The 27,008-nt window shown below is 43.5% G+C and overlaps 1 protein-coding gene across 2 annotated transcripts in view; it reads right to left on the reverse strand.

The window, feature by feature from the left end:
• Positions 1-4,296: 4,296 nt before the first annotated feature.
• Positions 4,297-27,008, reverse strand: part of ryk (receptor like tyrosine kinase) — a 49,897-nt gene continuing 27,185 nt past the window's right edge. The window contains exons 8-16 of one of the 2 annotated variants that reach the window (XM_083647612.1): positions 24,899-24,982; positions 22,735-22,860; positions 19,672-19,758; positions 18,492-18,561; positions 17,524-17,656; positions 14,091-14,200; positions 13,806-13,965; positions 11,331-11,467; positions 4,297-5,907 (exon numbers count right to left, since the gene is read on the reverse strand). In XM_083647612.1, coding sequence (XP_083503738.1) covers positions 5,796-5,907; positions 11,331-11,467; positions 13,806-13,965; positions 14,091-14,200; positions 17,524-17,656; positions 18,492-18,561; positions 19,672-19,758; positions 22,735-22,860; positions 24,899-24,982 — 1,019 coding nt within the window. In that variant the 3' untranslated portion in view covers positions 4,297-5,795. The remainder of the gene's footprint in view (positions 5,908-11,330; positions 11,468-13,805; positions 13,966-14,090; positions 14,201-17,523; positions 17,657-18,491; positions 18,562-19,671; positions 19,759-22,734; positions 22,861-24,898; positions 24,983-27,008) is intronic. The other variant, XM_083647613.1, reaches the window with a different exon arrangement.

A 27,008-nucleotide genomic window follows, 5' to 3' on the forward strand; every position in this document is an offset into this window, starting at 1 on the left:
ATCTACTTTAATAATTTGTTTTATCACAGCCTCTCAATAGCAATGAAAGGAGCCTGCCATGTGCAGTGCCCAATTAAGTCAGTAGCCTATTCTTCTGCAAGTGTATGTAGCCTTTAAATATTAATATATTTTATTGTTTTTATTTGGTTACAATATATCTGTAGTGGCTATTCACTAATTGGGTGCGACAATTAAAGACTATTTCTACACCAATGTTGGCACTTTTATTTTGAAGGTTAAAAGCCCAACCTTCTGCTTATTCTGGTGACATCAACAGAATCTAAGATATTTCCTCATTAGTTCCTCACTCAGACATGTCAACCCGGTTTATCGAATTAATGACATATCCTACCTCTGAATTGTGAGAGCTTGTTTCAGAATTATGAGGGGGGGGGGGTAAAGTTCAGAAAACATTGACATGATTTTTAATTAAATTGACCAATCAATAAAGTTCATGAACAGTCAAAGTGGCTGCTAAGCAACATATGAGTAGTGGAAAACTGCACAGGACAATAAACGTTGAACAAATAATCACACAGGCAGACACAGGGGAGTCATTATGGTGAATGCTGTCAGCTTTAAAAGAGATCTGGCAATGAGTATTTTCATGTAGCAGAGATCAAACAAGCCTAACGCCAAACATGCAAACTGCAAGATAGTGGCCACAAGTCAAAGCTCAATGACAGGGATGGATGGACACTAGTAGGCTAGTTGCCAAATACGACAAAACACTGCCTTCGAAATGACCACAGCATAGTGTCAAAATCTCTGTGACATTTTGAGCAAAAAATGTAGGTTTCTGTTGAGACATGCAGTAGTGTTTCACAAAGCTGCTGTTTATGGCAGCGATACACAACCTGGTGTAAGGAGCACAAAACCTGGATGTCTGAGCAATGGGGAAAAGCACCATGGTCTGATGAGTCTTCTTTTGCAACTTTGCAAATTCATTGCCAGTCCTAGTGAATAAACGAGCACCACAACTAACATCACTAGTGGACCCATGGGAGTTGACACCCCCCCCCGGAGTTAGACCCACTCAGCCAGGAAGGATGACATCATCACTGATGACATCATTGCTCGAGTGACATCACATCATTAGGTAATAGCCCCCATCCTGGGAGTCCCACCCAGTCTGCTCAGCCTGGAAGGATGACATCACTGATGACATCATCACTGATGACATCATTGCTCGAGTGACATCACATCATTAGGTAATTAGGGCAATTACCTATCTTTACACCCCCTGAAAGTTTCAGCCCGATCACACGTAAAACAGCATACCGTGGCCGGACAAAATTCTGCTCACACACACAGACACTTCTCATTATGCAATCAAAAGCATGTAGTCAAATTTGAACCCACCTTATCAATTTCTATACGCTACTTCATTTAGCAATTTCCAACATTTACCAAAATGCCTTTCAACAACCCCCAGGGAATGTGCTGAAGCCCCTGAACTTGTTGCATCCAGCTGCTGGCTTTTGTGGAGAGAGAAATGCCAATACAGTAGAAAGAAAGAAAGTTTTTTGTGGAGTGAAATGCCAATAGCAAGAAAGTGAGGTTTTCCGGTCAAGAAAAAGTGACTCGCACCCCTTACTCAAAATGTAACAAGTCTTGTGGCTCAGGCTGCATTGTTATTATGGTCTATTGACGGCTGTCTGTGGAGAGACTGACATTTTCACCCTGTGTGATTGTTCAACGTTGGCGCAACATGAGTCTAGAAAGAAACCGTTGCATTGTGAAAGGGCCTTTTTGTGACGAGTTTGCATGTTCTCCCCGTGCTTCCTGGGGGTTTCCTTCATATAGGAACCCCACACCAAAACATGCAATATCCTGGTTGCTGAAGTGGCGCCTGTTCGGAGGAAGGGGAACTCGTTGGAATAGCGTGATCCTCCCACGTGCTATGTCTTACCGGTGGTGAAGCTTCCCCTGTCAGGTGAAAAGAAGCGGCTGGCTACTGCCCATGTCTCGGAGGAAGCATGGAGCCAGTTTCGGGTCTCCCCAGATCGGCAGAGGGTGGAGCAGCAACCAGGATAAATCAATTAAAATTAGCACTAAAATGGGATCAAAAAAATCTGGGGAAAGAAACCGTTGTTTACCCATGTTTTACATTGCTGAAAAATATGCTGCTATTAAACGCCATTACACTGGAAATGTTTCAACATGACATCATGTTGTTGATGTCCACAGAAATAAAAACAACAAAAAAAGGACCCAGAAATGCAAGATACATGGAGAAACTTTTTTTTTTTTTTACAAAGCCTAAGGTGGATTTCCCCTCTAACTTCTTGCAGCAGACCTGCTGTAAATGCAATAACTACAGGCCACAAGCAACACATGATTTCAGGTTTTGGGGGTGGGGGGCACGTCTTGTAAAGCACTTCAGATAACTTTCCATTACGGCATCATGAAGTACAGTCTTCCTGTGAATTCACCCGAAAGCTAAACTGGCAAAACAAAAACAGCTTGCATAAAACAATAGAATCCATAACAACCTCATTGAATTATGTACAGAAATATGTACACTAAGGAGGTACGGTGGTGTAGTGGTAAGCACTATCGCCTCACAGCTAGAAGGTCGTGGGTTCGATTCCCATCTGGGGACGAGGTGAGCGCTGAAGGAATGCGTGCCCGTCCGTATATCCCCGAGTGCCACCCCTATCGCCCGGGTGGGGGTCGACTAGGCCCCACGGCCTTTCTGTGTGGAGTTTGCATGTTCTCCCCGTGCCTCCCGGGGGTTTCCTTCATATAGGAACCCCCTTCACTAAAAACATGCATTGTCCTGGTTGCTTATGTGGTTCCTCCTCTCAACGTTGAGGGGCGCCTGTTCAGGGGGAGGGGAACTGGTTGGAATAGCGTGAGCCTTCCACGTGCTATGTCCTACCGGTGAAGCTTCCCCTGTCAGGTGAAAAGAAGTGGCTGACCGACTGCCCATGTCTCGGAGGAAGCATGGAATCAGTCTCGGCTCTCCCTGATCGGTATAGGATGAAGTAGTAACCAGGATAAACTTAGAATCAGCACTAATGGGGGATAAAATGGGATAAAAAATCGGGGGGAAAAAAAAAATTAAAAAAAAAAAGAAATATGTACACTACACTTTGATGACACACTGACACTTTAGAATTAATGGCCGTAGCCAACTGCCTCCAATTTAGTTATGTGCAATCATTATTTTTATTATTATATCACTTGTTCAACTATTTTTCTGCCCCCACCCCCCCCCCATCAAAATTGTAGTTTTTTTTTAAAACATGTAGGCAATGTTTGAACTACTAAAATCTCACTAACATTCTAAAACAGGGTATATGCAGGAATCCTGAAGTTAAATTCCAATACCTTTTAAGACCTTTTTTAAGACCTTTTCAAAATATTTGAAGACAGGAACACCACTTTCATCACATCAGCGACAGGGGTGTAAATCACAAGTTTCATCACGATACGATACTATATAGATTCTTTGGACGATACGATATTTGCTGATATCACAAAGTCTTCCATGATTTTGATTAGATTCAGGGGTCTGCAATCATTATGAGCAGGGGCGGACTGGGATCATAATTCAGGCCGAGCATTAGATACCAAGCAGGCCAGGCCGATACGCGTAAAATTTGGGCCGTTTGAAGCCCAATTTGGGTCGTTTGAAGCCAGATTTGGGCCATTTGAAGGCCAATTTGGGCCGTTTGAAGCCAGATTTGGACCGTTTGAAGGCCAATTTGGGCCATTTGAAGCCCAATTTTGGCCGAGTCTAATTTTACAATGAGATGCACCCACTTTAACACTGAATAAAGTAATAAAACCACTAGTAAACCAGTAGGCAGCGCCTGGCCTGCTGTTCAGTGAGTTGCCTGACTGCGGGCACAAAAAAAAAAAAAAAAAAAAAATTGCAGGCCAGGCCACCGGGCATTTGCCCGACGTGCCCGATTATGCAGTCCGCGCCTGATTATGAGATGATATGCCCCATGGGCCCCATTTAACACAATCAGCCAAAAAATTAATACCTCATTAAATGGTGATTAAGACGTTTGAATACTTTTTAGGCCTTCATTTTTCCTAAATTGATTTATGGACTTTTAACAGCTTTCAAGGCCCCACGGATACCCTGTAAAAACACTATTGTACTAAAACATCTGATAGAACGCGTGAGAAGAAAAGAGCTGTTGTTCTCTTAAGTGCAGAAACCAGATAAAGCTAGTGATATTGATATACTATACTGTATGCATGGGACTGAAAAATGACTACCCATTCTATATTTAATAGATCCCGTTTAATTTGTGGATATGAATTCAGGAAGCAGTTTACAAGAAACCCTTAATTCAACATGCAGTGACCATAAAGACACATCAGAAAGATGTTAAAGGTGTGAGGATAAGATTAAACCAAGACAGATAGGCAGTTTTGTGTTTCACAGTGATTATTAGTGTTCTAGTATTCACAAAAATCAGTCTAAAAATCCTGTGAAAGGCTGTGTTCTGACACAGAACAATCAAATATAGAAAACGGAAATATAATAAGCCTGTTTGGAAGAGTGGAATTTGTGATAGTGGGTATACTGACTCCAAAGGCTCATGCACACCTTCAGTTTCTTGTAGACCGGTGCGTAGGAGGAATTGACCATGAGCAAGAGAAGAATTTACTTTTACTTCCAATAAACTTTATTACTGATACTTTCGGTCCTTGTTAATGTAATAAAGTTTATTGCAAGTAGACGATGTGCGGGAATTCTCCCTTCTCTTGCTGATAGCGGGTATACAAAAACGTACAAAGGGGAGGCATTCCAACAACTGAAAACGATGTTCAAAATTCACCCCAGAGGTCATTTAAAATCAAGTTCACGCATGTATGCACTGTTGTCCTTGTATGAGCCGTGGCATATCCAGTCCACAGTCTGATCCACACTGCAGGTCAAATAAAATACAAAGTCTGAGGGCTTGGGATGCGGCAGCCATGTCATCTCCAGTGGCTTCTCCAGTTGGCACAGTCAATCCAGGAGGTTGGGGGTGGGGTGGGGTCATTTGGGAGTCATCAGTGGCAGTCTTCCAGAGGAAAGTACCACTCAGAGGTCTCCGGTCAGTCTTCCAGAGGAAAGTACCACTCAGAGGTCTCCGGTCAGTCTTCCAGCGGAAAGTACCACTCAGAAGTCTCCGGTCAGTCTTCCAGAGGAAAGTACCACTCAGAGGTCTCCGAAAAGACCTCCGTTGCTTCTCATCAAACAGAAATGCGGCACTCAAGAGGCCTCTCGTACCAAACTAGAGCTTACCATAGCGGAGGGAAGCAGCACGTTGAGAATATAGTTACATATACAGGTGAAGCCCTTAAGTCTACTTTGGTACCCATATTATCCTACAATAACCCATTTACATCGCCTCACTAAGTTACACAACTGTGGAAAATACTGTCTTTACAACCAGGTCCTGAAAGGTTCAAACGGATTAAACAATGATACTGTCTGATGGCACATACGGCTCACTTGGGACAGTCTCCCTCAATTGTGATGCGCTGTAAAGACGAGGACACCTTTCCGTCTTTTAGGTCATCTTGGCGGGGGGAGTGCACCACTATGGTCATTTCTAAATGCTTTCAAAGCATATGCCATGAAATTAGCTCAACAAAGAATCCACTTGAAAAACAAACCATTTCACTGTGCTATGCTGTAAAAATGTCATTCAACTATATAAAAACTCCAAAGTACTGTACAAAATAGAAACATCAGGGAGAAAGTCTGCTCTTTCTTTTGATAAGGCACAATATCATACACGTATTCCTCATGATTAGCACTGTCCACCGTCTTCTGCTCCTCAGACGTAGGCCCCCAAAGCTGCGTGGAACTCTGTGAGACACTGAACCAGCTGCTGAAACTTCGGCCTCTCCTCTGGGTCCAGTGCCCAGCAACAAGCCATTACTGCAAACCTAGACAAGGGAAACAAAAGAGAATTTTGTTCACAAGCAATTTTGACAAATGGTTTCTTCCAAAAGAGAAAGTAATGGTGATTGAATGATTTTTTTCTCTCCCTTATCTTAATGCGTGTTGAGCTGAGGCACCTAAGGTTGTGCCGTAACAAACATGTCTACCACACAAGTTGTACAGGACCTGCCTGTACAATACTGATAAAGAAATGATACAGTATAATCACTTGGTTATCAATATTTAATCTTAAAAGTTCTACCTTGAAACCTGTAATATTTTGGAAAAGGAAGTCATCAACTCACCACCTATTGTATTTAGGAGCAAACATGTTTTGTTATTCAATAGACTATTCAACAGTCTTTCCCTGGGTTTGCTTTTATTGCAAACATGACTGTCACTTTTTCCTAAAATTGAATTCACACAAAGTCATTATCAGGTGAAATTAATTGTTATTCATTCAAAACTATGCAGCAGGAAGCAAGAAAGAAAGAAAGGAAAAAAGAAAAATCACATCAACTCAGGTGTCACTGGTTTAATTAATTTGTTTGCTGCTATATGACGTAGGCTCTACAGTACATCAAACCATCACCATACCTACCTACCTATGAATGAGTCATATTGATAACTTACTGTATGCTGTCTAACTAAGGAGCTGCTTTTCCAAAGCTGCATTCTGACTGAAAAGCAGGTAATGGATGGCAACATACACTCATTTACTGTAACCTCATCATCATGCACGATGAGGGAAAGTGAAACTACCCGGCTATACATCAACCTTGAGTTATTCATGAGTCTGAGGTTGAGTCACTGGTGGGGGAGGTTATAAAATCTGGTTTTTCATCACTGAACTTCTGTTGTTTGAGGAGATTTGAGACATTTTCTAACATGGGGAGGGGGGGGGGGGAGACAGCCTAGATGGGAGAATGATATGGGGGAATGTGCCTGTAAATTCTGCTGTGTTGGACAAATGACACCTCTGGCCTTTGTAAATCCTGACCAGCAATCTGCAATAGCTGCTCCATCAGCCTGGCAGGATGTTGATAAGCTTCACTCTGACAGGCTGCTGGATATGTGAATTTGATTGGGCTACCCTATTATACAACCAATGTCTGTCTGACCAACAGCAGGCTTCATTTGGAGGGGGTCTGCAATAAAAAGCCTGGCTGCAGCTGCACTCTCACACACTTGGCTCCCTGTGGAGGTCTACAAATTTACATTATGTATTTATGTTGATAACAACCACGAGAATGACCAGGAGCACACAGAGGCCCACAGATGTCCTCTTGATGCTTCGCAGCAGTGACGGCCAGGCGCTACATGTCCTGCTGTTGGGTCGCGTGCAGTGGTGTAGTGCAGGGTTACGCAGGTATACCCACTTATTTTTCAGTCGGCATTGAGTATTACCCAATTCTAAATCCCCTCTATAGCCTAAAGCTTTAATTTGCAGTGGTGCAGCCTATCATATATTATCTTTGGGTTAAACTGAATATAGTCATTAAAAACATCTCCTATAGACAGCCATCAGTCCTGTAACCTCTGAATACAGGCACTAATCTGTTTGACAGAGCCAAATGGAGGCAGGCGTCACAGATTAGAGGAGACAGAGCAACAGATAAATGTGTACAAATGTTTAAATATACATACTACAGCATGCGCTGGGACGCGTCATCAGTGATGTTAACTGGGGTCGTAAGGTGTTTCAGGTCTGTCAACATCATACACCCTCGCCCAGTAGACCCAGCCGAGGCCGATTAAGACCCCGACCCGCGTCCCGGAAGCAGCCGCTCACGGATCAGCCTTCCTACTCTGTCTGCAACGTTGCCCGCGGAAGGGTAGCATGCCCAATCCGCTGCAATAGAGTTAGTGCTACACCGCAGTATTGAAAGACCCTTCGGTGCATGGAGGGTCTAAGGCCCTGTGGGTGACTCCAGGCCACGCTCCTCCTTCGTCTCACCAGACCCTCCCTGGGGAAAAGGCAATCCTACCATGCCATACCATGGGCAGAGAGGATGCCTCAAGAAGGCCTGTGCGCTGCACGTCATTCGCCTGCGCCGAGCACCTCGCTCTAGCCTGAAGGACCCCAGGCCGCGCCGATCTTTACACAGATTTTCAGGAGGCTAATCCGTAGCGTTTGTGGATTTCTCCCTCACGAGAGAGCCAGGCTGGGGTGCTAAACCCATCCCGTACCGGATGCCGTCTCTCCGACCGTCAGCTGTCTCTCCAGCTTGTCACCAAACTATACTTGGTTGTAGGGATGTCAATTTTCGGTTAATTTCACTTTCGATTAACCGACGCTAATAATCGATTAACCTATCGGTTAATTCATAATTTTTTAATATAAAAAAAAAAAAAAAAAAAAATTTTTTTTTTTTTTTTTTTGTCTATTTACTCAATGAACTCATGCCCAAACAAGGCGTGTCTATTTAGATGCTGAAATGTTAATGCTTTTTGTGTTAGAATTTCTAACACAAAAAGCATTAACAAGCATTAACAAAAAGCATCAACATTTCAACACAAATTCTTTTTGTGTTAGAATTTGTAACACAAAAAGCATTAACATTTCAGCATCTAAATAGACACGCCTTGTTTGGGCATGAGCTCATTGAGTAAATAGACCAAAAAAAAAAAAAATTTTTTTTTTTTTTTTTTTTTTTTTAATATTAACTGATAGACCGACAGCAATAACCGAACAACGACGTTAGCGACGGTTAATCGATTAACGGTTAACCGTTGACATCCCTACTTGGTTGTCACCTAGTCTATTCCTAAGTGTCACTGGCCAGGGGAGCCAGGATTCTATGTTTAAATATACATACTACAGCATGCGCTGGGACGCATGAATAAAGGTAAAAATAAGTCTATTCCTGGTTTTGCTAAAGATGTTGTTGATGCCATTTAAAAGTGGTGCCCATCCCCTTAACTGGCATCCTTGTGATAAGGAGTGATGTCAGAGCCATGTGGTTATCTGAAATGACCAACACCCCTGCAGGTTAGGTCATGATTCTTACTCCCTGAAGTAGTAGTACTGTGACAATGTACAAAAACTACTGGTCCATTTCTTGTGTGAATTAAATATACAAGAGTAGAGTAGTCTTACATGTGACTATTCATAACAAGGGGGTGGGGGCATGAATTACGAGTATACCCACTTCTCCAGGCACCACTACACCACTGGGGGCAGACATTTATTTTTCAGATTTCCCCCGGATTTTCTCCCCAATTGTACTTGGCCAATTTCCCCCTTCTGCCCCGGTCACTGTTCCACCCTCTGCCAATCTGGCAGCCGTAGCCGTAGACTAGCACCATGCTACCTCCGACACATGCACAGTTGCCAGCCGCTTCTTTTCACCTGACAGCGCGGAGCTTCACCGGCAGTACATAGCACGTGGGAGGATCACGCTATTCCCACCAGTTCCCTTCCGCCCCGAACAGGCGCCCCGACCGACCAGGACACAGAGCCTCAATCCAGCTTCCCACCCGCAGACACAGCCAATTGTGCCTGTATGGATGCCCGACCAAGCCGGAGGTAACACAGGGGCGCGAACCTGCGACCCTCATGTTGGTAAGGCAGGGAAGTTACCGCTACACTACCCAGACACCCGGGGCAGACGTGATTAACCGCACATGTCTGAACGGACAGTGGTAGTAACCTTTACAGGCCAACATATAACCTTATCAATGACTTTCACTGTTGTGTACTTGAACCTGTGGTGGTACATGGTGATATGGTTGAAATCAATATCATGATAATCATAAGGATTTTTCTTGATATCAATAAATATATATCACGATATGGTTCATGTATGCCAAATCACATTAGATAATCAAAATAATGTTCATCTCATTGAACCGAATGGTAATATTAGGTGTGATGTCAAACTAGGGTTGGCACGATGGATGATGGCATCAACATGGGCCGGCCCCCATCGACCTCTGACCCTTCTACATCGGACCATCATGATTAATAATTATTATTATTACTTTTGCAGATTTAATAATAGAAAAGGCCAACTCCACTCAGCCGTGACGCACGGGGGACAGACGGGCGGCATTAAACAAGCATACCCTGTCCTCAGTTTAGAGAAGCGGTAGAGTGGGGAGGAGGAGGGGGAGGGGAGGATAAGCAGAAGTCGGTTGTGTTGTTGTGAAAATGTTAAGACAAAGAAGAAACTTCACGCGTTCTTTCCTGTTTTCAACCCAATGTGAGTAATTGCACAATTGTTAAAAGTCTTCAACTGTGAATTCAACTCGCCTGTTTCCATGAAGTCGCACCCCATAGGCTGCTGATGCTGTGTTTCTATCTCTCCTTAACGTACTGTTATGTCAAAACTGAGCCCACACGAATCTAACGTTATCTGGCCAGTTCTGTCCATTTTCTGTCAGCCAGTTAAATTCAACAGACACACGTTGTTGGTCAGGATCTGTAACGTTAACGTTATTTGTTTTGAGCCTTTCAATATTGCTGGTAGTGAGAGCCTATTGCTTCAGCCGCCTGGCTCTGTGCTGTAGTAGTATTCAGCCACCTGGCTCTGTGCTGTAGTAGTATTTAGCCGCCTGGCTCTGTGCTGTAGTAGCCTCCAAGCCTGCTAGTCTCTCATGACATGTAGAGCTCAGCAGTCCTGTTGTAAATGTGAATGCGCGGCACAGCCAAACAGCACCGCCACGACTTCATGAATCATTAATTAATCCCCGCCCCCCCCCACCCGTTAACGACGATGCCATCGTCCATCGTGATGGCTATCTGGTTGACATCGCACAACCCTATGTCAAACAACACTGAAATATTCAAATAACTTCTTCGTACCAAATGTACTTGTCATCATCAATTTAGACAGCAGAAATGTGTCAGGATATTAAAATATCTTCATATCATCATGATATGATTCCACTAAAAGATAAATGATAATATTGAATTATTGCCCAGCCGTAGTGGTAAGCCCTATTGGGGTGCAGCCAGATGATGAGCATTAACTCCTCCTGATTACCATTTCATTACAATGAATGATTGCAAGAACTACAGCAATTGTTTGTGAGGCGCTTTCTGTGCCTCTTTCTGTGGAGAAATCACTTTCATGACAACAGATTGTAGAAAGTCTTTTGATGATAGAAGTTTGCCAATTAATTTGCATGACTTCACTGCTGTAAATCGGTTTACGCTTTTGTTCAGAAGGTCATGTTACTCTAGTAGTATGTCTTTCTTACTGTTTGGTGTGGGGTGTTTTTCTTACTGTTCAGCTTGGTAACTGACAGCTGTAGTGTGTGTGTGTGTGTGTGTGTGTGTGTGTGTGTGTGTGTGTGTGTGTGTGTGTGTGTGTGTGTGTGTGTGTGTGTGTGTGTGAGAGAGAGCGTGCGTCCATGCTCTTACTTTGATGTGTACAGGCCAGTGTATGTGTATCAGGGTTTGTGATGAGGTCAAGCAACTTACAGTTCATCTGGACAGTTGATTGGTTGTGCTATTCTGTAGCCATCCTTCAGGTAGGCCGACATCTCGAAAGGATCAATGTCGACGTAGGGGGTCTGGCCCAGAGTCATCAGCTCCCACAGGGTCACTCCAAAGGCCCACTGTGAAAACAGCACACACTGCAGGCTAGATGACATCCAGACCAGTCCAGAGTGTTTTCCTTTACTACATCTCCTAGGGAGGAAAGCTCTCAAGCTAATCCCATAGTTAGGATGCAATTTCCCAAATATTTGCACTGATTTAAAGAGTGTTGTCATTAAACAGGATTAATATACTCCAGGATTTTCGGAAGGCCAATGGTGCTGACTTGTATTCAAGCCACAAAATGTCCCGCAGAAACAATGCAAGGAAATTATGCTGAAAAATGATATTGAATATAAATCATTGTTTTAAAAGTTTTGCTAGGGGCTTGGAAGTAAACACCAGGGTGGCCCAGTGTTTAGGGAGGGGGCCTGAGTTCAAGCCTCCGTGTCAGCGAGGGTTCGCCTCGCCTCGAAAGTGTTGTCGAGCTGACCCTGCGCTCTGACCTCCCAGCAGGGCACAAGTGAAAGGAGAGTTTCCCTACGGGTGCTAACAATCACTGTTATTATTAAACCCTATCCCACTCGAAAAGGTCATGCTTGAGAAGGGAAGTAGTTACAGTAGTTGTTGACCTAAACATATCGGCCATTTCCAATCATTTAGAACTTTGGGACTCAAGCCAATGATCCAATTACCACAGCTAAAAGGGTCCGGCGCTTCATGCCCTGACAATGCAGAGAACGCAGCTGGCGATCCCTTGAGAGAGCGACTTACTGTTAGGTTAGTGTGTCATAACTCTTTCCTGAGGTGAGATGAGGCCTTTAAAAGGAAGTGAAGGGAGCTGGTGGACAGAGGCCATGCTGATGAATAGGAAGGGTTTCTCCAGAGGACAAACATACGGTAATGAACCCTGTTTCCGTATCATCCCCTTGGCCACTGCCAGCATTCCCACGTAGGCGTCAACACGTCAATAGTCCCTTTCTCACTCTGTGCTGCTCGGGCATCCAGTGTGCGTAACCACTGACTTAAAGTAAGGGTATGGAGTATTTATTTATGTTATATTTATGTGCCTAACACTGCTACTTGTAATGCATCTATCATATTCCGTCGCCTGGGTTACTTCACTGGATTTCCCCCGTAAGTGTAGTTGTCTGTTTATGCCAGGCCCCTCTTTATCGTCAGTGCAGACGGAGCGATTGCCAAGCATGATGACCATAGTAGGAATGCAAAGGGGTGGGGGCATGTCTGGCTGGGGCACACTGCCTGTCTGCACCGTGCCTCAAAGGACCTGGGAAGCTCCGCTATAGTCTACGGGAACACTCCCTTTGTCATCCTGACACAGGACAGAGGGAGCAGCCGGAAACACACTGTGCTCAACACCAGACCTCCCTTCCCTCTGACCGAGCTTCTCACAATGGCTTGAATATACAGTAAGTGGAGCCATTTCCTGCATCACCCTGATACATCCATTATCTATTAAAAATGAGAAAGGTTAAATGATATTCAAGAGATTTAAAGTGTCTGTCTGGTGATGAATATATATATATATATACAGAGGCTAGAAGTCGGAGGCTGAAAGGTGCGTTGCAGGGGGTGAACTGTAGTGGTGCCGGCAGGATCCTATTTCATAGTACGCACAAACACCACGTCAACCATCAATGTGATGAGAGAGGTTAGGCTAAGGTGACGGAGAGCGGTTAGGCTTTCCTAGTCATTGCTTGATCAAAGGTTACAACTCTGGCTGGTATAACAAACAAAGAAACATGGCTGTTTGATATGTCAATAATTTGTCAAGAAAAGGAGGAATTAAGAAGATGGAATATATAAAGTTCCTCCCAGATGTGACAGTAGACTAGACTGAGCTGTGTTTCTACAAGGACAGCACTGAGCAGATACAGCCTCTGTGGCTATTAACCCATTGATACCTGATGCAGCATTTGCGTGTATATCCCTCATTTGTGTGCGTATCCCTTTAAGACCGCGAACCGCGTCTTAGATACACAATGCTGCATCAGGTATCAATGGGTTAACACAATGGAAAAGCCTACAACCTGTTTTCATGGAGTTTTCTCCTGTAGAGCACGAGAGCTTCTTTGTGTGAATGGGCCAACTGCCACTTGCGCGCACTGCAAATCTGCTTAATTGGCCACTGACTCCGCATCCTGGCTGAACCATCTGAACCAAGCGTCAGGCTACAGGCAGAGTGCTGTTGAACTACAACATGATGTTGCGCGCAGCTAAAGTGTCCAGCAGTGCTGCTGCGGCAGTGCAGGAATGGTTCCACACAGGGGAAAACATTAGTGACAATTAGTGACGGCGCTTGTAAAAAAAAAAAAAAAATGTATGCATGGTGCGTAGAGGATTACACTGGTGAACTGTATATTTGGTGAACTGTATATTTGGAGTTGCTGCTCTCACCACGTCGCTGGCGCTAGAGAAGTCATTGTTAAGCAGGCTTTCCAGGGCCATCCAGCGGACAGGCCGGTTCTCATTGTCCCCCAGACAGTGGTAATCCATAGGAAACAGGTCCCGGGAAAGAGCATTGTCGGTGATCTTCACCTGCATGTTGTCGTCAATGCTGTCGACACAAAGAGAAAGGCATTTCTCTTTAATTACTTCCAAACATGGATCAACTGAAGGTGACTCAAAAGAACTAGAGACAAACAACAACATGAGAACGGGTCATGGGTCATGAACACTTACACACAGTTCCTGGCAGCTAGGTCTTTATGTATGACCTCTCTGCGAGCCAGGTAGCTCATCCCACACGCAATTTGGATGGCCATGTAAACCAAGTCTTGTTGAGAGACCGCCTGAAAGTAAATAAGAGAGATAATGTACAGTTGAAGCTGAGATAGAAAAAACTAAAGTGAGACGGCCGGAAAACATGGCAGACATTTTTTATGTGGTATTTTGAAAACTTCTTAGCATGATTAAAGCCTAGGTCAAACTACAAGACTGTTAAAGTCTTATCCAACGAGGGCAGTTCAGACAAAATAACTGGTCGCCTCGACATCCGATTTACATTGCGTTGTATTTTGAAGTGACACTATTCAATGTTAATATTGCTGAACATTTCTTTCAATAAATTTGTAATTGCGTACTTTTGTGAACTGATCCAGGCACATTGACATTTTATATGAGGTACAGTATATTCCTTCAAATAAAATTATATAGCGCCCTATCAAAAGTGGAGCAACTGGAGATGGGAATCTTACCGAAATAAACTCCCGCTCTATGCAAGTGGGAGTTGTTAAAAGTCACTTCTCTTCTAGTTAATCTTTCTCATCTTTTGCCTTCTCACGAAGGCAGACTGTTGCGTCACCTCACGTCGCCTTTGTTGGGGCCTAAAAGTTGCACTTCAACAAATACTACAGTCGACGGTCAACTAGCACGTATGTTCTGCGTCTCAGACCTAGGACTGCAGGTATACAAACCAGATTCATGAAACAAAGCAGCGTTTGCCTACTATTTCGCTCACCACTTAAACGGTTTCCTAATAAAGCTACTTGATGGAGAATATGTGTGATAAAAAGTCTCTCTCTTAAAACAGCCGCGTTGGCTCCCGCCTACCCGTTTGTACTTCCAGCTGGGTAAACTTGGCCAAAGCAGAAAGGGAAACTCACTAACTTGGAGAAAAAAATAATGAGCGATAGGGGGATGTCCCGGATGTCCCGCCTAAAGGCAGGTGATTGGGTTAGGGTTAGCCAGGATTAGCTAGACCAGTGATCCTCACTATTTCTTCGATGAGAGCCGCACTGGCAGGACAAAGTCAATAGGAGAGCCACTTTTACCGCAAAACACCAAAAGCCACCCCAACCAAGCACATCTGCCTACCATTTTTTTGTTTTATTGTTTTCCACACACACACACACACACACACACACACACACACACACACACACACACACACACACACACACACACACACACACACATATATATACCAGTTTCCCCTAGAAAATCTTTCAGGCCTGGAGGGATTTCGAAACGTACCCCGACCGCAACGGCGGGGGCCATCGCTGGCGACGCTGAAGTTTTAGCTAACCTGTTCACATCTATGTTCGCAATGGCATCCCAAGTATCATCATACTATTATGGGATGCGATGCGAACAGTTGTATTATGGGATGTGCGTTTCCCAGGCAACGACACACGTTGACACGTTTTGGAACAGCGCTGCACGCTGGCACAATACTCCTAAAAGCAAAATGCTTATTGTTTTGAATGATTTGGCACCTTCTATTACTGTCAACACCAGTATTGTTGTATTGTAATAATATGCCATAAAGGTTTATTGAAATTTTGGGGAGAGCAGAAAAAAAAAAAAATCAAATTATTATTATTATTATTTTTTGCAATTTCTTAGAGCCGCCAACTAAAGCTTCAAGAGCCGCCAGCGTCTCGCGGGCCGCGCAATGAGGAACTAGGAGCTAGACATTTTGCTGAAGCGTTGCTTTATGTATTTAAACATCCTGTACACAGCACAAGAGAACAGAAAGACACTGATGTGGTAATGTTCCTGAAGAAGCAGCAACCTTGCTTATGTGCAACGTTTTGTTTTTATAATAACAATCATGTCCAATGCAGACACAGTCACAACTGTATGAACTGGTTTAGAATAGACACACAAAGCAGAGATTTATGTCTGTTTAATGTGCACCCCGCTTATCTGACAGTGTGATCAAACTCATTACTTGAACCCTACAACACGAGGGAAAACAAGGTCTTGGCAATCTGACAGGAGATTAACCTTTTTAAGGCAACATCCCAACATCTAATTTAGACCAGGGGTTCCCAAAGTGGGGGTCCCAGGACACCACTGAGTGGGTCGCGAGATGATTTTCCAGAATGTGTGAAATTGGCCTAAAGAATATGTGAACTACAAAATGTGTGAAATACAATTTAAAAACTATTAAAAAGAGCACATTTTAACCATAACTGTTTGTTTTGTTTACAAAATGCGCACCAACGTTTGTATGCTTCAACCACCGTGGATAGTAAGATAAGATCTGGCAATGAAAGAGAAGAAGTGTTGACAGGAAGGAACCCTGTATGAGCATGGCATGTTAACAAAGTATAACCCCTAGCATGAGTGGGCTGTTTCGGGCTAGCTAGCCATTTCAAACTATTACCCAAGGCACGAGCACAGAAATGTTTTCGTATGGACAGGATGACTGTACTCAGCCACGCAGGGTAGACACCAATCAGAGGCTGTTTTGTGATCTCCACTAAATTAAATAACACAATCAATAATTTACCTACAGACGAGAAAGCTTTGAGAAAAAATAAGAAAAACAAAACAAGACTTTTCCTAAACCTTTCTCCATTTGTGGGTCTGGACAATGCATTTTTTTTAAATTCCATTACTTTTCCAGGGTTTCCAGGCGTGTAGGAACCCTGAACCGTGGAGGATGTAAAGATTTACTGAACAATCTTTGGCTCACAGAGATACCTACAAGAGCAGATGTTGACTTTGAGAATGAATGCCAGACTGTAATGCTATGCTCATTGCTCCCCCAATGCCTTCCAGACAGCTTTATCTCCCCCCTACTGTTACACTGATGATTTATAACTTGATGTTTATTGCAACAGCACAAGGAAGAAGTAAATGACTATGTCTTTGTCAGCTTCTACAACTGCCAAAAGTGCATAATGGGATTGCTGAGAATTAAAGTGATGTGTTAACTGAAACTTTACAAAAGGGGTTTTGATGAACGCAAATGGATGGCAAGCTTCATCTTGTGAAGTGTTTGCTACATCTCGAGGAACATGTTCCTCCTAAAGTGAGGGCTCTGTGTTGGAGCTGATTGATTGGTTTGGATCTACAGTGTGGCAATGCCAAGTACATCCAAGACTCCCTGGGGTTAACCAGCACAAAAGCCTGATTGTCTTTACATAGCAAATACAAATCCCTGCCCTGAGCAGAGACTTTAAAAGTCCTAATCTGTCACTGTGTGTCGATTGTTGCAAACTCACAAAACGCTCTTTTAAGCTTGACAAAAGGGTAGTAACACACCCCTCTTTATCTTTGTGCGTGAAACTTAATAGCTCAACACAGCTCAATGCACTGTGGAGTTGTGCTCGTGAAACTGACAGCTCCACCAGACGTACGCTACGCCGAGCCAGGACCTCACCTGTGGGTTGTTCGCCTCAGCTAACTTGCATTGCCGCAGGAACAGCTTGAGATTGCCCCAAGCCATGAAGGGCAACAGCACCATGGGCTTCTCTCCATCCTCTGTGCACACGTGACTTATGGGCAACAGATTCCTAGAACGAGGGAGAGGACAGAGGAGGACAACGCTTGGTTACAGGAAGCGCGTGAGGCAATGCGAGAGCGTATGATGCGGTTATGGAAGAGCAGCCATCTGCTTGCGTGACTCATCAAAGGCGCTGTGGGAGAAGCAAAGTGTGAGCTGTCAGGGGGTCATCCTAACTGTCACCAAACTGGAAGAGGAAGTGTCTCTGAGACACGGCTCTCATTGACTCGCTGACATCGAGCGTGGAAAGAGGAAGGCATGGGCCAATATCATGACGAGCACGTCTGCCACAGAAAGAACTGGTCAGAATGAAATGAGAGTACAGTGAATTTCTCAACCTCATGATCAATTTGGGGCCAAGATTTACAGGAGTAATACTACTGTAGTTTTAAATTAAATTCAACAAGTCATCGTTCAGAATATGGATACTAGCATCAAAACATACAACTGATTAATGTCAAATAGCTGATTGTGTTAAGAAATGCCACATGAGAATGACCCACAGTGCAATGTGCGCCTGTTGAACTCATCTCTGACACTTTCGTTTTGTTAACATCCCCTCAGGACCTATTGCAATATGTACCATTATGTATCGTATGTGTAAAGCTGCAGCAGTCTTTCCTCATCTTGAACACATTAACCATTTAAAAGAAGGCCACAGAAACTTCTCTGAAAGAACGACAACATTAAGAGTAAACCACATTCCAATCCTTACTGCTGCTAAGTCAATAACTGGAACTGTCCAACCATTGCACATGTCCACAACTATGACAACAGAGAAACTAACAGAATTAGTATAACAACCCTGCATGCTGATATTGTGATTTCAGTTTGTTACCACTCACCTGTGATGAAGGCCACGAAGCTTGCAACTTTCGGTCAACATCATGGTCACCTGCACCTCAGACGCATGATCTGAGGAGTTCCATGAGACAATAAGGTCACACAGCATATATCATAGAAACTAAGAGAGAGAGAATATAAGTGATTCAGAACGAGAGGGGAACTAGCAACATATTCGCTAGTTCACAGCAAACCATGGAATGACTGAGCAGCGTTGTGCCAGGATACACAGGAGCAAGTCCGTGACCCCATATAGAGCTCTTATTGTTTTCACTCCCATGGAAGCTGCCACAAATTAACAGTTATGTGATGATCTGTAGGGGATCTGGGGGGGGGGGGGGACTTTCGCCTAGCTCATTGAGGTATAACTTTAAATCTCTGCATGCAGCTTTCACCACCGTTTGGTACTTATGGAAAGCAGTATTGTTTCCTGCCCCAGGGGCACATATGGAGGAAGGCTAGTGCCTAACAAAGCCAAGACGGGTATGGCTATTGTTCGCGGACTGGTTTCCACCCCGCCCTGAGTAAACATTAGACAGAACAGAAAAGTCAGAGGGCAACTGGCAGAGAAAGCTGACACATGCTGCCAACGAACCGTCCAAAAGTACCAGCGAAGGTGCTGGTGAAAGATTCCTTTCACCAGCATGCAAACCTTATAGCCTAGTTAGAAGGTCGGTGTCTACAGGAATCAGGATCATCATCTTTTTATTTTCAATTTTTTGTGCTTGTCTTGTGGATTAAAACCATCTATCACCAACTGTTAAACTCATTAGAAAAGCCACTACTACTTCTGACAACTTTTGGTTAGCAGTCCATGGGGGGTCTGCTGGTAAGAAAAGAGATATATCAGCATTAAAGAAAATTCCCTGCAGGACTTAGTTTCATCTTGAAAGGAACACGTCGTCCACAGTTCACACACAGCACCTATGCTCATTTCCCTGCCAGCCCCTCTATTCTCTACCCCCATGGGCCACGGTACATTAAAAAGGAGATTGTGCCTGACGAATATCTCTATGAGATATTAAAATTATTAGCAGCCATCAATAGTGTGCAAATTTGACCTCTTTCTCTCAGTTAATTTTTTTTGTGTGATCCAGCACCTGTAATACATTTTTGTGTCTTTTTTCTATTTTATCCATTCAACATTGCATTATGTATAGCCATAAAGAATGGCGTGCATACCTTTCACTGATTTCACAAAGACCTGCTTTTCCTTGCTGGGGTCCTTCTCATCCACGAGCACGCCATGAAAGATGCGGCCAAATGTGCCTGTGAAAGACAAACCATAGATTTTATTTGAGGAAAAGGGCAAGAGGGAGAGCCAGAAGCACCTCGTTCACTGGCTGCTGCCATGCCTGGCTGATCCGTGGACAGAGATTTATTCTGATTTGACACTGCTTTATCCCTTAGTGGAGATGGACAGAGGTGGACAGAGACTTATTCTTATTTCTTTATCTCTTACTGGAAGAACTCTCATTTACAAGAGCCAAGACAAAAGCAGTTCATTGGATCTCAGACAACCATTTACTAGGTCGAACTATTCAGACAGACATGCCATGTTGAAAGGCATAGTGAGAACGTTCATCACCTCCTTTGTCTAAACTGACTGCCTCTGGAGTCTACGCTTCACTGAGGTAAACTGCCATTTAAGAACATAAACCATCAACGTAAACTTAGAAAAAATCTGAGCCCCCAGGCCAACATGGCTCTGTGTTTGAACAGGAGTGGTGACGAGGGATAACAACAGAGGTAGTGTTTAAGCGTCACACTCACACCCCTACCTTCTCTGCCAAGCTTGTCTGGACCTGCTAGCTCTCAAGAGCAGAACCCCACACACTGAGTTCACACGTCTCTGAGACTCACTCTTGTATGTCTTGTGATTTGTTGTTTCTTGGCCAACGGCCACTATCTTTCTTTCTGTTATAATACTATTTATTTCATTTATTTTGTTTATTTATTTTAATAGCTGTGTGGAAGAGTGACAAGTTTTTTCTGATTATGAAGTTACTTTGACCCTCATGGCTGCTCTACATATCGCGAGTGCCAATATTGACGTAAAGGTAAAGATAGCCAGAGAGGTACGGTGGTGCAGTGGTAAGCACTATCGCCTCACAGCTCGAAGTTCGTGGGTTCGATTCCCACCTGGGCCGATGTGAACACTGAAGGAATGCGTGCCCGTCCGCATGTCCTCGAGTGCCCACCACCCGGGTGGGGGTCGGCAAAATGGCCTTTCTGTGTGGAGTTTGCATGTTCTCCCCGTGCCTCCCGGGGGTCTCCTTCATATAGGAACCCCCTTCACAAAAACATGCAACATCCTGGTTGCTTATATGGTTCCTCCTCTGATCGTTAAGGGCGCCTGTTCAGAGGGAGGGGAACTGGTTGGAATAGCGTGAACCTCCCACGTGCTATGTCCTACCGGTGAAGCTTCCTCGGGCAGGTGAAAAGAAGCGGCTGACTTGACTGCCCATGTCTCGGAGGATGCATGGAATCAGTCTCGGCTCTCCCCAGATCGGCAGAGGATGGAGTAGCAACCAGGATTGAGTAATTCAAATGAGCACTAAACGGGGGATAAAAAATGGGATAAAAAAAAAAAAAAAAAAGATAGCCTATGTCTAGGTGAACTGAAATACAACCTTAAAGGATGTGATGTAAACTCTAATAAATGATAAGAGATTGACTAAACAAAAATACTAATGCAAAGAACAGCACTGAGGTGATTCATTGGTCAAACTGGATGGACTAGATGTTCCAGCAGCTATGACCAAAACAACTTGACTTGCACAAGGCAAGGTGATAAGGTGACTTCTCCAGAATGAGGAACTGAAGAATAATAATAACTAGACATCAAGCACAGTATGGGCAAACTTCCAGAAAGCAAAATGTTATCTTGTTCAGTGGAAGGTACCATGAGTCTACCACAACAATGCTGATGAAACATCAGCATCCAGCTATCTCTACACGGATCTCTAAAGGGAGATGGACCTAGCCAAACACACACAGACAGACAGACAGACAGATTATCATACCAAGAAAGAAAATTGAGCAAATAAAGCCCAGATTTGTGTTGCAATTGAAAATTTGATGATAATTATTGCAAACATTTATAGAAATTAAAGACAGACCAACAGTCTGAAAACTGTAGCGAGGAATAACTAGCTCACTGTTTATTATTCTGATATGATCTGACCATAATGTGCTGTCTGGCTAATTAAGCCGCATCTGACTAAACAACATTATGTAAAGTAAACTCCTGAATTTTTCTTGCATCTGGCTCCAAATCTGTAAGCTCAAGGAAAGCCACAAGTATTCACAATTGTTGACAGTTGCTACAGGAAGCTGGTCACAGCCCTCGTTCACACCATACGCCGGAGCCACGCTGAAGCTACGCAGTGCTATGGCAGTTTCATTTCGGCGTCCTTGTTAACAGGCACACACCACGCTGAAGCTACACTGCAGTGATCGTTTCAGCTTCTGTTCTATCTTTCAAGCGCCCAGCGCGGCGCGCTGCACCTGAGCTGCCAAGCATGAAGTCAATGCAAGTTGTGAGCAGGGGGGGAGGGCAGCGCCGAGCGAGGTGCTGAGGAAAAGAGTGCTTCTGGTGTGACCGGTTTAGTGTGGCACTCAGCTTCTGTCAAGCGCTGCTTCTGAATAGCGCCTGGTGTGAACTGAGGCTAAGAATCGTAGGATATTAAGCAAATAGGTAATATGCGTTGTTGTAAACCTATGATCAATAATTCCTGGAAGAGACAATCTGAGACAAGGGACAAGAGTGCAGCAACTTTCTGAACCATGCACTCCAATGAATAGCTGAGCATTCATAACTGTGTTCTTGTCTTTTCTGTTGGCATGGGGTTATCTTTTTACTCAGACTTGTCCTTGGCCATAAATTGTTGACAAAACTTTGTTTAAAATGAACCAATTCACCCAACATTGTTTGAGAAGCAACTTCCATTTTGCTGTCTGGCAACGCCTTTCAGCTTTACAAACATTTATTATCTGTTGGGTAACATTTGGTCGATCAGGAAAATTCTTCAATCTTATGACGTCAAATGCATTTGTCTTCCAAGGTTGCGATGTTTGTACGTTGTGTTAATTTCTCTGAAAGGGCCTGAACTAAATTCTGTGAAAGGAACATTCAGATCCTTTTGATGATTACAGTTTAACTTGGGGGAACTGGAGAGGGGATGGATGAGAGAGTGAATGGTGGAGTGATGGAGAGACAGAGAGAGACTGATTTGTGATTACCTTCATGCAAAACATCCCGTAGTGTGACTCTCTCTCGGGAGATGGCGATGTCTTTCACCTTGGCTTTGGCTTCCATGAGAGTCACACTCCTCAGGTCGTTCTTCTCTATGCGGAGCGATGGGTAGCCTAGGAGGCAGGGGACACGACACAAACATAGACTCACACTAAGCTTTGCGTCATCTGTTACAAACATTTTCTTTATGTCACAGACATTTCTTGGAAAAACTCCAAGGCCTCCAATTTCAATTCAAAGAATTACGACAATGACAGCAGAAGCAGTCAGCCACACATGACATGTGCCCTACGAGTTGCATCAAAGCAGCTTCATGTGAAGTCCGGTGTTACAGCACTTCCATTTCATAACACGTCGACGCACTGACAGCCATTAGCTGTGGGCTTACCAAGGTAGGCGCGAGTTTGCATAGAAGAAAAACAGCGCCTCCCCAGAATGTCTGCACCCAGATGAACATACAGCGTAAACACGACCCCCTCTCTATAAACACATCTTCTGTACACAGCATGTCAGTGATGAGAGATAGCTCATTCTACATTTTTCTGTCTGCAGCTCACAGCGACGGTAATAAGGAGTTCTACTGTATGCCATGCTGGATTGTCTGCAGTTGTGGTTAACCACCACTGGAAGAATATAGTCAAAGGCAAGCTCTACCAAACCTATGAAAGAGAGGAAGAGTTGAGCAACCTGACAGACAGTCAACCTGCCCCTGGGGGATCCACGAAACAACAGCCTCTCTTGTGCTTGTGAGCCATTTGGTATTTTGTCAAAATAGATCTTTAAAATTACAGAGTCATGAGCTCAACACGAGAGTGAAGAGGTAGGGGTCAATGAAGGCTTTCATCTCATGGTGCTGTTTGAAACAGAGAGTGGAGAAGCCTAGAGCAGCATCCCATCTGCTTTGAAAGATGCAGTCCTTGCTCAATTAATGGTAAAGTATTTTGATTAAAAGATGATTAGATCCCTACTGCAGCATGAACATTGTTTAGTCAGGAGTACCGATAATACAGTAAAGGTTACTGCTGCCACCTAGGGGCCAAACTAAGAGCACTGTTTGTACAGCATAGGAAATATAGACCATTAGAGACTGTATACCATTGTATTGTATTGTGGCAGTTTTAACACTGTGTACCATTTTTGGCTGTCTATATTATGTTACATAGCTTTTTGATATATATGTAACAAAATCCCCATAAACCATCACCCTGCTTCCACTGGGAGTAAATGCATGGACACTGGACAGATCCTCATGCAGGATGTTTTTTCCACCCTGTAGAGGTCAGCAGGACAGCCAGAAATCCTAGTCCCAAAAAAATAAAAAGAACCATCTCTGTCTTAAGGTATAGTATTAGTAGGGCTATGGGTGTTTTTCTTTAATGCAAATTCATTTTGTGGGACTCTCAATGTCCTGGCATTTCATTAGTCACTCATGCTGTCCACACTAGGTCAAAGTAATTGATAGCAAAATCTGATTGATGGCAGAAAAGCCACTGAGATGCAGCCACTGTTGTTGGTGTCTGACAGGACATGTCAAATACACCACGAGTTAACTCGGCTTAGTAATGAAGGATGCTATCAAGATCCCAGATTTGACATTTTAATGTTTCTTCCTGATTTACTGCCTCTAAAGAACAGTTTACTGAAGTTACCAAGCAGAAAATATAGCTCCCTTCTTGGGTTACGGTATGTTTTTTTTGCTCATGTTTTTTTTTTTTTTTTATATATATGAAGTTATGAATAGACGTGAAAAAGGAATACATAAAATCGACAATACAAAGGTGACAGGAAAAAGTTAGTATATGTATAAGGCAGGTGAAATGGATGGGTCATGATTTAGAGGATCTAACCAGCCACCAAGAGGTCCCAGGAACCCGTCCATTTATTGACTTTTTAAAATATAAATATTAAGGGTTACGTTTTACCCTTCTGCTCATGATGCCCTAGCTACAAGCAAGACGCAGGGGTACATAAATGTGAACATACTTTATACTCATAGGGTGAAATTAAGAAAAACAAGAATACTGTGGCAAAAATGGCAACTATGGCACACTAAGTATGTATACGCTTAATGCTACTGGTGAAGATGGCTACAAACAGTGCTACAGAGGTTTTGAGTCTTTACTCTTCTCTCAGGACTTCACTGGAACTTACTTTTGGTTTCATGAGAGGGAGCACCAGGATTTGGGAAGGAGGCGGCAGCAAGCTGGAGTATGGGTGCAGAACCAGGGTGATTGTCTGATGGCAAGAGGGGGGGGGGGATCGGAGGGTGGGAGAGAGTGAGAAAGAGGTGGTTCAATGGATAGCTCACTCAAATTACAACATGACCTCAGTTAATGGATGTGTGGTTGAAAGTCTTCAGTTAGACAAACATCCATCAAACAAGGCATGGTTGCAAGTTGGGTAAACGTACCCATCAAGAGTTGGATTAAAAAAAGTAGGTGGATGGTGGCGCCAATCAACAAATTCAGCAAAGCAAACATAAGAAAGACGGGAATGGGTAAAACAAAATGCACACAGTGTAAGAGGTGGATTGTATCCACAAGGGGGCAATGATGCAAAACACAAAGATGGTAAGACACATGAAAACACTGATTGAGCTGGTGTAGCATGTGGTTCCCAAAATGGGCTTTGGGGACCCCTACAGGTCCTTGAGTGGGTTCCAGAGAGTCCCCCACCAAAATGAGTAAAGTTATTTTCCTTATTGTTTCACTTGAATATAAGAGTCATTGTTCCAAATTGGAGGTTGCACTCTCCCCACCTACAGTATAAACAGTTGCCAACAAATAATATCCCTCAGATGATCCCTTGGTCGAAATCTTCTCATCTAATTTGGGCCTGTGGCTTATGGGAGGCCTTGCTATTATCCAATTATGGTAAACCTGGTCAACATGAAGAAATGGCTCGTCCTACATGTAATGTGAAAACTGAGGCTATTTCCCTATTAGACTATAATCAGTAAGCCAAATCTCCACTCTGAAAAACAGCGATTACACAGTGCCATGTTTTATTTGCAAGGCACTCCAGATCTCGTTTTTTTTCACCTCATACCAATGTGGCAAATGGTTGCCAGCTGACAGAATGAGGGCTGGGTGACAGAAAACCCCATACTGCCATCTCATACCAACAACAAGAAGGACCTCTAGTGGACAGAATGTGCTAGGTTCATTTATCATAAACTGTAATGTGGTGGTGGGAGAGAGAATCATGATTAGTCTCAGTGCTAGATAAGGTAGGTAAGTCTTTCATTTCACACCTAACACACCTAGCAAAAGGTATCCTGTTCAGGTTTACCTAAACATAGGTATAGGTAACAACATAGGCTTACTGTAACTTTGTTATGTCCTTAAATTAAGTCTGGATGGGGTAGGAAACCCTTTGGTATGGATCAGCGGTTCTGATAGAGTTCCCCACCACTTGCTATATTTATATCAATTTAGGCAGATTAGTATCACCAACTCCAATAGAACAAAGGATCAGTCTACTTCTCTAACAGCTCATCAGATCGATGTTCGGACAGTGATAACTCACAAGGAGAGCACTGAGAAAAGGAGAAGAACATCACTGCAGAAACTGTCTTCTTTATTATGACCTTATGATTCCACTTAAGCTATAAGGTCATTCACAGCCAATTATCTCATTTGGAAAGGTATGCACATTTGGGGAAGCAAGAAGGAGAAGAAAAAGATAAAGATAAAGGGCTCAACACACTTGAGCTCGTTTAAAGCAACAATGTTAAAATTAAAACAAATTCTAAAATGTATCTTTTCATTAGGCCATAACAAGAGCTAAAATTCCAATAAAATGTCAGCGAGTAAGCTTTGACAGTCCCGGGATAACATAATGACCATTGACCATGCCATGAATCCTCTGTATCGAAAGATGTCTTGTTACCTTCGCCAACGGAGTTGGCCAGGATGTCCTGTCTGTCTGTCTGTCCCATTGTCCACAGGAAATCTCAAAATGCTATGAAAGGATTTCCACAAAACTTTGTAGAAAAGTAGGTCATGGGGCAACTTAGAAGTGATGAACTTTCCATGCCCACTGGCCAAAAGGGGGCGTGACTGTGACATTGAATTAACCATCCAGTGTCAAGCTATAGGCACTTCTGTCAGTTCCCCGTCTGACATAATGCATACAGTATGAAGTACTAACAAAGAGATTCTCATTTGGGGCATCAGTGAGAGGTCAGGGAGACCTGGTGAGAAAGCAGCAGGCTTGTAAACATAACCTTTTCAGAATAGAGAGATGATTCAACTTTACT

Source organism: Poromitra crassiceps, assembly GCF_964638095.1.
Source record: "Poromitra crassiceps genome assembly, chromosome: 12".
NCBI lineage: Eukaryota > Metazoa > Chordata > Actinopteri > Beryciformes > Melamphaidae > Poromitra > Poromitra crassiceps.